The sequence below is a fragment of the Scomber scombrus genome, chromosome 12, assembly GCF_963691925.1.
Source record: "Scomber scombrus chromosome 12, fScoSco1.1, whole genome shotgun sequence".
NCBI lineage: Eukaryota > Metazoa > Chordata > Actinopteri > Scombriformes > Scombridae > Scomber > Scomber scombrus.
This window is the reverse complement of record NC_084981.1, coordinates 8,261,191-8,274,303: the sequence shown is the minus strand read 5'-3', so window position 1 is coordinate 8,274,303 and position 13,113 is coordinate 8,261,191. Positions and strand designations below refer to the sequence as shown.

Below are 13,113 nucleotides of genomic sequence, written 5' to 3'. Positions count from 1 at the left end.
TTTGCTTGGATATATTTTTTTGGGTTTTTCTTCTCTTGTATTTATATTTTATGAATCTTCAAATACAAAACCATCATGACATTTTTTCTCTTTTGCTGTCTCAGTGTACAGAGTAGTCAGCACCTCATTTTATAGGTATTAAAATGTAGGAACAACGGAAAGGCCCACCAGCTATAATATTATACTACTTAATCTGTGTGTTCTGTCTGGTATTCAAACAGGGTGAAAAAATATTCTTTCTTAGGCGCTGCTATTTTATCACTGAAAATGAAATTGCGCTGTAAATGCGGCCTTCTTGATGTTGAGTGGTGTGGCTAACATTTTATGAATTTTCAAAGCACATGGCTTTTGAGGGATTTGCAAGTTCTTAAATTTATTTTTTATATCACTCCACTCGTAACTGACAAAATGTGTGACGCTCTTAAAGTAATCTGATATAAGGAATACAGTTCTTTGCTTCAAAAGAATGAAATAAAGTTAGTAACCTAACGAACAGACAGAAGATGAATCGTAAATTGCTCCTGTGACTTGCAGGGAAATCCATACACTTGTGCTCTTTATAGATACCTGGTCCAGGGGAACCCTCTGCTGATTCTCACTACCTTCACATGTTCATTATAGCTGTGTTTCCCAAGAAATGCAGCCCTTGTTTTCTAAGGCAATACTCCACACTGTCCCTGCCAATAACAGCCAGGACTGGAGGTCAACTCTTGAGCCTCATGTTTGACCCTGGCGCCTGCCATTCCCCAATATCCCCTTCCACTTGGGCAGGGCTGACAGAAACAACATCAGCCGTATATTTCAGTAACACACAGGCCAAATGATAAACATGTAAACGGGAGAGAAAAGGGGGAAGGCCAAAAGGGAGAGGCTATTGTTTCAGTGGAACTGTGTTTATGTGTGCCTGGCCTCACAATGAAGGTGGCATGTTCCATTACCCGACCATGATTTAGCTCACTCTCAGGTAATAGTCAGCCCTGGTGAGGTCAGCAGAGGGGCAGGAGGAGAGAGGGAGAGTGGGCCGGGTGAAAAAAAGAATGGCTAAGAACAGAATTTAAACTGAGGAGAGCCTCAAAACTGAATGAAAAGAGCAAGACAGATAGAAAGATAGAGACAAAACAGAAAGAACTGGGCAGACGTTACAAAGTGCCAGCGTTGATGGACATGTTGGCATGTTGGCAGGAGTTGTGCAGTTTTGGGCGGATGCCTGCGTGTTTTGTGACACAGCATACCTCTAAAGAGTCCAGTCTAGACCTGCTCTAAATGAAAAGTGCCCTGAGATAACTTCTGTTATGATTTGGCTCTATAAAAAATAAAATTGACTTGACTTGACTTGACTCAGCCATCACTCCAGAACCCTCAGCAGCACACAGCCACCTGTCCACTCCTATCAACGCTGCCTGTGTCCCTCTGTCTGTCCTCTGCAAGCAGGACGGAGTGTGACGAGAGGATGACAAAAACAAAAGAGAGAAATGCACGGGAGGAGCGACGGAGTGGGTGGGGGACAGCAAGACTGCGTTGGGATGGAATAGAAAATAGCAGGAGCAAAGAGCTTTCCTGTGTGATCGCAGAGTGAACAGAGCCACGTGTGAATTTGCAGTGACAGGTCTGCCTTTCCTCACCAATGCGTGGGATGACGCCCCACTAATGTCCTTCATTTTTTCATCCAGTTTTGAAATGTGATTGCTTAGTCACAGCATTGTCACTCCGTGTTTTCATCATTTCAACCATTTGGGTGTGTTAGAAAGCCAATCCTGGACTGGACATCCAATCACATTCCTCTTACTCTCCTGTTCACTTTAGACTGAGCTGAATCACTCCTGTTGTATGATTCATATGTGGACAGCAGCAGCATATAAATATACAATAAATATATTCTAATAACCAAATGTACCACTGTAATTCATGCAAGCCAAAATTTATACTGTGATATTTGCATAAGTGCCTAACAGTCCCACTGTATTTGAATTATTCAACTTTGTCTTTTAGCTATACCTTTTACTTAGGAGATTCATGGTATGGTTTCTGATGACATTCATCATTGTACAGCTTCTTAAAATTCCCTTGATGCCTCCTTTTTGCCAGCATGGGAGAATAAAACAAAACTGACTGCAATCTTCGCCTTCTTTTTTCACAAGGTTAATGCACAGGTACAGAAACCATTTGTTTTCAACATTTTACTCCTCCCATTTGCACAGTACACACACTGTACTCACACATTCACTCTCATTGACAAGACTGCAGCTGAACAAAAGATTTGCAAGCTCCCCTTTTGCTTTTCGCAGTTAAATAGTGAAACTTATAATTTCACAGTTTAACTTACAATTCATATCAGATGACCTTTAGGAAATGTTATATACACATGCGATTACATCTAAGTTTGTGTATCTGTGTCTTCCTTCATTTCTTTTAGACCACATAAATACGCACATGTTGTCTCAGTACGTACAGTCTGGTAACATAAAAGCCGCTCAAACACACACACACACACACACACACACACACACACACACACACACACATGCATGCGCGCATTTAGGATGTGTGGTTTCGAAGGTGTTCATGTCTCTCAGGAATGGCTAACGGAAAGGCAGAGGGTATTCTCCTCTCATCCGTGACAGATTTAGTCATAAATCTGTTGGATTAATACACCACCTCCCAAGGACTCTCGTGGTGTGTGTTGTTGAAACACAGGAGTCACTTAAAGCCAGACTCTAGGCACTATTTGTCTTCGGCTCTGTTCCCCATCACGGTTATTGATGTCACAAACACACACATGCCCGTGCACATGTGCGCACACACACAGACACATACACACATACACACACAAAAAAAGGAGAGTGAGGAATAGAGAAAGGGTAAATGAGAGGAAAATGAGATAGAATATGGTAAATGTCTTGTTTCAAAGCAGCTATTAAAATGTAAGGATATCTGCGTGATAAATTAGCTTTTTATAGCAGACAAATATAAATTCCTTTGAAGAACTCCAGTTATAATTTGTACCCATTATTTAATAAGTAAATTGTACTCATCTTGCAGTGCTTGTGTTGCTTTGAGAATGTTTTTTTTTTTTCATGGCACAAAGGCTTGCAAACATAATCAGTCTGCGTTTTTCTTTCTTTCCATCTTTTTTTATTGCAAGCTGTCTAATTGACCCCCCTGGGGAAAAGCCTTTACTGTCACTCTCTATGCCTGACTTCATCCTACAGGGAAATAAACTATCTGCATGCATCCTCTTCTCTCCTATTAAAGATGCCCCCTGAACACATACACCTCTCTTTGTATGGAAATAGAGGACCGAGCACTCTCGTTTCTGGCCATCACACTTTTGTCATTCCAGGTAGATCAGCTTGGTTTATTTCCATGTCGATCCGGCTTCCCAGAAGGAACCTGGATCTCCAGACATTAACGCAGCACACGGCACTGATGGAAAAGAAAGCGACGATTACTTGATTTCAATTCATTCTCATTATATTTCCAATGAAAGAAAAAAGAAAGTTGAATTTATTGTGCGTTTGACTGGAGGGGAGGTTGCTAGTTAATGTAGATGCCCCCCAAGAGATCTCTTAAAAGGATGAGTCTGAAATGGTGACTTAAATCCCTCGATGGAATCTGACTCGTAAATTACCCTCAAAGTGCTTAATATGAGCCAGATTGACTGAAACAGCTGAGGTCTCACACTGGAATGAGTGCAGTGCTTCGGTGTAGTTCTATTGTTTTATGTATGACTTAAAGTTTACACTCACTTATCAGTTAAGGTTGAATACAGTGCCCCTAGATTTGCATTTGTGCTGAAGTTAACGAAAACGCTACTTTACTTTTTTTTTAATTTTTTCACAGGTATAATGTTATTCCTGCATATGTGTCCCATGTTCTCCCCTAGTTTGTCCATGACAGATTTAGTGATTAAAAGACTGTATAGATCTTTCAGTGTGGCGATTCGAACATATGCACACATACAGACTTTCTGCAAGAGTGATGTGCAAGAAGCAGACCTATTTTTTTTATAATGGCACACAGTCACTTAGCAGGAAGTTGTTTTGCGTGTTTCCTATTTTGTACTCAGCCTGCCTTTCCAGGCCTGATGGATCAGATGCTGAAAAGTATACAGCGTTATATCTTAGAGTCAAAATCTCATAATCACAACTCATCTATGTGACAGATGTGAAGTCTTTCTATTACTGCTTCTCTCAACAGAGTACTCTGTTCAATTTCTCTTCACATGGTAGTCCATAAAGTGACAAATGCTGCACTAAAGAGCTGGGAACAAAATACAGACACTGCTCTGAATGAGCTCATGCTGCCAGTTAGTCGAAGACAGCATTTGCCTGCGTGAATTTGTGATGGGAGTGATTGATGTGAGGCAGCGTGGCTTCAACTCAACGTTGCTGATGTGTTTGAAGGCTCTCTTTGTCAGTGGATAGACAGTGTGGTAACATGAGTGGCATCTCACTGACTCATCAGCCTACTGATTGCATGACTTCAACCCTGAGGTTCACTGGCCCTGCCTCAAGACAATCTATCAAGTATTTATAAGAAGCAGGTAAAGATCAAAATTCTCTCTGTTGTGTCCTCCAGTCAGTCATCTCTCCGCTTTGTCTTGAGGTGGCTTCTTTTCTTTTCTGGCCACTGCTTTGGCTCTCGACATATTGAACATTGCCCATATACCCATTAAGCTTCTGTGCACCATAAAATTCAAAGCCATAATTCTCAACCTGCCCGAAATTGCAGTCCTGACATTGCCTGTCCCACTGAATCAGTGCTCAGATGACCGAGAGGTCTAGAGATGTCACAGACATAATAAACAGGGCTTTGGCCTATAGCCCCTTCTCTTTCTCAAACCTAAGGCCCCAGGCCAGGCCCCGGCCGAATCCCCCTCTAACTCGCCAGACTCATATTGATCCAGCAGGGATTGATGTCCTCCAGCTGCTGATTTAGCGCCCCCACTGGCCCCCTTTGCCTTTCCTCAAAGGCTGGGCTGAGTAAAACATGAGGGTGCAGCTGTGTAGCAAGTCCTCTTACTTTCATCACCTCCTCCTCATCACTTATAGTCTTCTGCCTCTCCAGGCTTTGTCATTTTGTGTGTTTTATGGCTGTACGTTTTTCAGCCCTGTCACAGTAAAGCAACGACGCTTTGTCTTAATGCAGAAGTCCTACTCTAACTTTGGGAGAAGTGCTTATGGTAATTGAGCGCATTTGTTACTTTCTTCAACAACCTCGTGTGCTTTCCACTTTCCTTGTTTTTTAAATGTATTTTCGCTCTGTTATGCCTTTTTTTCCATTTCGCATATGTTTCATTCTTGTGACTCACCCGTTCCCCTCTCTCCAACACTTTAAACCTAAATGCTTCCAATATTTCTTTCAGATACACTGTTAATTGTTAAAGTTAAACCATGTTGACAAATCCACATACAATATGTACCAAAGCGTCTGTAATATCAAACTGCATGTTTTCCAGTGTCCCATTCACACTGTAGGCTTTGTAATAACCCACGAGGAACCATGTTCCTCCAAATCTACCAGGTCAGATGAAGTATGCAAGTGGTGTGGTTTGGTCCCTGAAATCTTCATGTACTTACCTTGGTTTGTTGCCATTTGCTCTGCTTCGTTCTGGTTTGACCTTACTGTCTGAACACAGAAACATAAGTGGGGACTCGATATTTGAGTTTGCAGACAGAAAAAGAGGTTCAGGGGACAATAGGAGAGAGAAAGGTGAGCTAGAGAAATGGTTCTTCCAGCCCATCGCTCTTGTCATAGGAGCAGTGTTGCGGAGTGGAGGAGAAGGGGAGGGGCACTGTTAATGTGCACTGTATCATTCATAACAGTAATACTGGCATCACTTGCTGCTAAATAGCATCATTTGTCAGGGGAAAGGGCTCGGTGCCACCGTGTTACAGATAAGCACTAGAAGGATACTCTAAACACACACACAATGCCTTACTATACTTGTGAGGAAGGTTTGTGCACAGTACTGTTTGTTACAGTTGTCCTATCCCAAACCTTAACCCTTATACCGCTCGGTGCCCACATCTTACTTTTAATCCTAAATCTTTTAGTGTCAAACTCTGCACATACATCATTCTACACAGTGGCAGTCAAGCATCTAAATATAAGGTAAAAATAACCAAAAGGGGAAGACTGTAACCAAACTTAATCCTAATTTCATTGTAAATTTATACTAAATCCTAACCTACTTAATCCTGAAATAGCCTGTATAAGAAGCGATCAAATTGATTCAAAAAGAAATAAAGTCTGCAACAATTTTGATAACCAAGTAATTGTTTTACCCAAAAATACCAAACATTTACTGGTATCAGCTTGTCAGATGTGAAGATTTGTTGTTTCCCTTTGTCATCACAGTAAAGTTAATGTCTTTGGGTTTTGGACTGTTGGTCGGTTTAAAACAAGACATTTAAAACATTGGGATCCCTTGGGATCCGGGGAGCAGTTTTTTACTGTTGCATTGTCAAAATAATGAATTGATTAATTGATAAAAAAAATAAAAGTGAGATTAATTGATAATAAAAATAATTGTTAATTTCAGCCCTAATATTTTCCCTAATGTGACACACACACACACACACGCCCCAAAAATTAAGGGTGAGTGTGACCCTCCTTAAACCATTGTGGATTCTGACCTAAGCCTGAAACACAGTCCAAATTAGATTTAAACCCACGTTTTTACCAGGACATTCAATTTTAGACAGTTAAAAGAGTTTTCTTCTACCTCAGCAAATGTTTGCACTGTGTCATTAAACAAAACACAGAGCTTTATTGTCATTGCTAACAGCAATGACAAAATTGTTCCATTATTCAGACACTTCCATCAAAGTAACAACGTATATTCTAAAGATCTAACTTTCTTCTTTGCTCAACAACATTCATTTTTCCTTTTAACCCAAACTATGAAACACAGCATAATCAGAACTGAGAAAATTTAGAGGAATTCCAGTAAATCCATACAAGATGTGCAGTACCAAATCTATATCAGATAATGTACTGCTGTACTCTGCTTCAGCAGACATGGACAGATTCTAGCAGTATAGCACATGTGAGCACCCCTTACTGTGTACTTACTCTTAATCTGAGCAGAGAATCCAACCAATATAGTTAATGGGTCGCTCCCGGTTCACATCTCTGTTTTCAGGGTAGGAGTTAATCTTCCATAAGACAGTGGCTCCCATACATAGTCTTAGTCTCAAATGACCATTTGTTATTCTTCACTCGAGTGTTTGTCTGTCCACATGGTGCAGACGATTCCTCCTCAGTTGAGAGGGCCGGAAGGAGAAGGAGAAAAAAAAATCTGTTATTATTGATGACTATGAGGTAAAATGCTTAATTTGCACCGTCTTCGACCAAATTATAACTCATATTGAAAGCTACTGAATTTGCATAAATCTCATTAGACGCAATGAGAGGGGTTCATAAATCGTTATATTAATTAGTCATTTTTGCCACCCTTTCATAGGAAAATGGGGTGTATTAATAAAACGAGAGGGGTGTGTGATTGTGAAGCCTAATTGGTCGTTGTGTTAAGCAGTTTTGGTGTGCAAGTGACAGGCTTGATTTAGTTTGGCTTCACCTTTATTGTCTGACCGAGTACCTGCAGGGAGGGAGGGAGGGAAGGAGGATGTGTGTGTGTGTGTGTGTGTGTGTGTGTGTGTGTGTGTGTATATGTGTATATTCAGCCATCCATATTCTTTTCTTGAATACTTATTACTACGCTTCCAACAAGTATTGCGTAGGGTCAGCATTACAGAGATACGAACAAACAGCCAAACAAATATATTCAATTTCACATTGAGAGGTGTCACAAGGGTTTTGTTTGTTTGTATGTGTGTGTGTGTGTGTGTGTGTGTGTGTGTGTGTGTGTGTGTGTGTGTGTGTGTGTGTGTGTGTGTGTGTGTGTGTGTGTGTGTGTGTCATTTTCACCCATGAACTCTAGACTTTCCATGTTCTCTGACCTTTTGATAATGGGAGGAAAATGCAGCAGCTTGAGTAAACCCACAAAAAATGGAGAGAGCACACAGAAATTGCACATTGGAGAGACCAGAGCTGAGATTTAAACCCAGAACCTTTTTGATGTGAAGTGAGATATATTATCGCACTGTATTAAATTTTGTTAAGTATAATTTTGGACTTCTGTAGGGAGAGGCTTGTTACTGAGATTAGGGTTTATAGTGAAAATCAATTGGACAAGAGAGAAAGACGAACAGGATTGCGTTGGTGATGGGGGAAAGTGAAGGTACTTAGCAGTAAGCTACTATAACTGTTTGAGCTCACCTCTACAGGACTAGAGTTCAGCACCATGGACAGCGCCTAATCTTTCACCGCTGTTTCTTTCTTTACGGAAATACATGAAAAAATATAAAACTAGCTACAAGAATGTCTGACCGTTTTTGACTCTGCATCCGAGGGTCAGGGTTGGAGACAAATGCAGGTCAATGGAATGACCTCAAACAACACTGTCTTGACTTGCAAGTAAACATGCATCTACGCTTGAGCCACATGTATGCGGTGTATGAATATGAATATAAATAATACATTTTTCCTATCAAACACTGTGTGTGACTGATGACAGCATACCCTCCCCTTCCTGCCCAGATAGTTTTACCCTGGCTAGTAATGAGCCTTGTCCCTCTGGGTCACAGGGTCTTGATGTTGTCCTCCATGCCCCTCATAACCTCAGCCTTGCACCCCTTGACACATCTGTCCAACATGGTGGATTAGTCTCAGCTGATGGATCTCCACCTCTGGGTTTGATTAGCCAGCCTGTCTGAACCCTGGTGTCTGTAATGAATGAGGCCTGTGAGCCACTACAGCTCCAATTAAAACCCTTTACTCCTCTACCCCCTTACACTTGCTAGTGTGTGTGTGTGTGTGTGTGTGTGTGTGTGTGTGTGTGTGTGTGTGTGTGTGTGTGTGTGTGTGTGTGTGTGTGTGTGTGTGTGTGTGTGTGTGTGTGTGCGCCATCTTTATCCTTAACATGAAAATGCAGCTTTGTGTTTGCATATCACTTCAATTCTTTTTACTGTAACATTTCAGCCTTTATGTTTAGCTGTGATGTATGTCTCTTTGAGTTAGCTGATTTGCATTATTTGCATTTAATACTACAGACAACATTTATGAAAAGTAACTCACAAGGAAAACATATGCAAATGAACTGTGCAATTTAAATTAGCCTTCAAATGGTTCAAAATTAAAGCTTAAATGTCAATATCAATATGCTCTGCGAAAAAAAAAATCTTTACTTAGAGTCAAGCTGGTCCTTATTTGTGAGTATTTAGTGGGTAATTCCCAGTCTATTCTGAGAAGCTAAATTAAAGTAACTCCTGTATCAACTATTGCCAAAAACAATCCAGCAGTGATATTCAGACATCATAACAATGCTGTTTTAGCCTGTGCAGATGCTTCGTGATGCAAATGCAATGAAATGCTCTTCATATGGGTGTCATATGTGTGTTGCTGTTTATATGACCCATTAAAAGGTCACTTAACCAATAAAAAAAACGTGTTAGTCACGCTGACCTTTGACTCTGTCCTGCAGGTTCATCAGTGGCCCAGCTGAAGGCGATTGATCCTGAGGGGGAACCCCTCATATATGGCGTTTCAGGAGAGGAGGCAATGAAGTATTTTTCAGTGAATAAAGACACTGGCGTGGTCTGGCTTCGACAGCAGCTCGACCGTGAGGTAATATCAACAAACACACATACCAACAACTGTGCACACACTTGCACATTACCAAAGTAAATGCACTATATACAAGAAAAGACACTCAGGACAATTTTGAAAATAGGAGATGGAATGTAAATTAGGGAATGATGAAAGTGTATTGAAAAGTACAATACCTGTCAGCGGGGAGGGATGAAGAAGAAAGGGTTTTGAGTTCAGAGCAGCAGTTCTATGTCTTGTTATGCCTTTCTGCAAAGCTCTTTTGCACTACACATCAATGCAAAGTATGTGCTGACGTGCGTCTCTGTCTTTACCAGGCCAAGTCAGAGATGCAGGTTGAATTCTACGTGAGCGACATTCAAGAGGTAAGATACAGATTTGCACTGTGATCATGGTTATGACACTCCCTGTCACATGCTGACACCTGGATATATAGTCTGACCACATGTCTCTCAATCCATCTCTCTTTTAGTCTCACGCTTTTATTCTCACCCATATCTCTCTCTATTTTCTCACATGAAATCATTCTGACACCTGTCTCACTTAAACGCAGTTTAGTTACTGAAACATACCGCCGTTCATCCGGCTCTCCCCCCATGGATAATCTATCACACATTTTTCCTGTTTTCCTTCACTCTGAATCTTTGCTCTGCTAGTGCTAATACACATTTTCAGTAACCACAATCCTCTGTCGAGTAAGTGTGCAGGTGTGCGGAGGTGGCTTTGGAACTGATTAACCAAGGTGTTTCCTCCCTCAGGTGGTCAAAGACACAGTAAACATCCAGATTGGAGACGTGAACGATAATGCACCAATCTTCCACGGGCAGCCTTACACTGTCCACATCCCAGAGGTAAGACTGAGTATAACTTGAGTATAACTTTCTGCTTCAAAGGCAGCAGTAAAATAACCAATGTAGAAATTGCAGGTTGTGATGTAAACAGGCTCAAAATAGATTATTTAAATGAAATAGCATTTCTTCAAATGTAGAAGAATTGCAATATAATTTCTTATATGAAATTCACAAAAAAGCATTTTCCTCACGTGAATGCTTTGGAGAACAAAGGTTTGCTCCTGGAATTTAAGACGTGATACTAGAGAGAAGATATGAGAAGATATGTATGAAATTCAGCTGATTGGTATGACAGTTTTAACAGGAGTAACTGCATGGTGGCTAGATCCAATTTATTGTGTTCATTGACTATTTAAAGAGCTTTTCTGTTTCTGCTGTCCTGGAAATGGCTGTGTTTTTCTTCACCTGTGATCTAGCAACGATTTGAGGAGTTCTCTTCTAGCTCATGTTTAGAGAGTGTGCACAGCATCTGTCATATGGGAAAGAAAAACACTCACTGCAGTGGAGACCTCAATCTCTTTTTCTCTTTTTTCTCTCCAGTTTCTCTAGCTTCTGTGTCCTCTCTCTGAATCTGCTACCTCCCTTCTCAGCTCTCACTTCTCCCCATCTTTCTCTCTCCTCTTTGCCCTCTCCCTCATCTAATCCTTGATATGAAGTAATTGCCAGAGTGGAGTGGAGGACTTCAAACAGGGGCTGAAATCCACACATAACACACAAGCACGCACACGCACATTCACATTTCTTATTGTGTTTATATTGAGCACATACCCCTTTTCTGAGTCTTCACCAAATCTTCAAAGCCACTGGCTTTTTCTCTCTCCAATCCATAAAGGCAGGCAAATAAATGTGAGAAAGGAGGACTGTTTAGACGAGGCTGTTTAGACCACCCACCAGGGAAGGTTCTCTCAGGCCAATGTAGCCACTGCTCAGTTGTGTGGGACTCACTTATAGTCCACATACAGACTTTCCAAGCTCTGCAAACAATAGGCTTCAGTTTAGCCTCTGAAAAGCTATTAAACAGAGCTGTATTTGACCCTCATTCGCTCACATAGTGTTAGTTCTCTTGCATCACTCAGTGAATTGCTGCTTATGTCAGTCCTGCCCTCCTAGTGCTTACAGATTTTAAGCATTTTTATTTTAAGCAATGCCGTGTGGTAAAATATCAGGTTGCTTTAAAACACCAGAGTAACAGTGGCTCTTATTCACCAGCATTTCTTTACATTGGAGATAAATGACACCTGTAAAAATGAGACATAACAGTAGAAAATAATATATGCAAAACGTGTGTATGTGAGCACAGTGTGAGACTGGTGCAGGTGTAATGTGTTTGAGTGATCACAAATCACAAGTGAATTTATTTGTTAATGTTCCTTGCTTGATGAATTAGACACAGCATATTTTTATGACTGTGTGTTGGCATAACAATGCAGCACATAATCCAGTCTGTACAAAGAGATTTCTAAGACTCTCACCTCTTCCACTTAAAGCCTTTGGGAGTTTTTGGAGCTGTGTTCAGTTTTTTTTCCATTATACTCCACTTCCCCTTCCTCTTTCCTTTTTCTCCCCCTTATCTTGTTTCCCCACAACTTTCGTTCCCTGCATTTTTATGGCCTCATTACCTCCGTGACCCCAACTGACCTCTGGCGGGCGAAGCAAACACGCTGCGACATCACTCCATCATGCTGTCACTCACTGGACATGCCACAGTAACTGAGGGGGTGAGAGTACCAGCACTACAAGACAGTGCTGCTGAACTTTAAGTACACAGAGAAAGATCTGGAAGGGTGATAGATGAATGACAGAGTAGTAAAAGGGAAAGAGTAGTAATGACAGAAAGTCAAAGGACTCAAATGATGAGATTAAACTCTAGCAAAGTGTGACAGGGCACAAAACAGATTGACAGAAGCCAGAAGAAAACATGACAAAGTGCTCAAGGGCTGTTGAAACAGAAGAATAGTTAGAGGAGGAGGTATGTTGACGCTGGCCTGACGCAGCTCAGAAGCGAGCAGATGAAGCAATGTGAGTGGCAAGGTGAGCAGTGCAGCGGGGAGAGCGGGGGAGAGAGTGTGTAAATGTCGTTTTAATTTGTAGAGCCATAAAGAGGGTGAAGGGGAGCAGGTGGGCAGCTAGCATTCCCTCTGTCAGTGCTAATGAGCTGGCCAGATTTACAGCATCAACACACACACCCAGGCAGCCAGCAGCAGCGGAGACTGGATACAAAGAGCGACGACTATCACCAGAAATAATGTTTTGATAGAACAGCAGATGGGCCACAACCCAAATCCATTATTGGTAGAGAAGATGGAATGAGACTACAACATACTGAAAAGTGTTTTTCACATTCCCGAAGCGCGACAGGTAGCCCACCAGACAGCAAGCCCTCTGTTGACAAACTCAAAATGTTTTGCCAAGTGTGTAGGATGTAATCTAAAGCGTTACTTCTGCATCTGTGGTGTACAGTGCTTCCGTCTGAGCAACTCTTGGACCATCACTGGTTTTAAGAACAACTAACCCCCCCCAAAAAAGTACAGACAGCCTACTTCCAAGCTGCCTGACCCTCGCACTCCCCCACTGGGAGTCGGTCTCTCAG

General features: G+C 41.5%; 1 protein-coding gene across 1 annotated transcript in view; it reads left to right on the top strand.

Moving 5' to 3' along the window:
• Nucleotides 1–13,113, top strand: part of cdh23 (cadherin-related 23) — a 156,946-nt gene that overhangs the window by 23,473 nt on the left and 120,360 nt on the right. Inside the window, 3 exon segments of the mRNA XM_062430184.1 lie at nt 9,548–9,690; nt 9,990–10,037; nt 10,431–10,523. Of these exon segments, the coding sequence (XP_062286168.1) occupies nt 9,548–9,690; nt 9,990–10,037; nt 10,431–10,523 (284 nt within the window).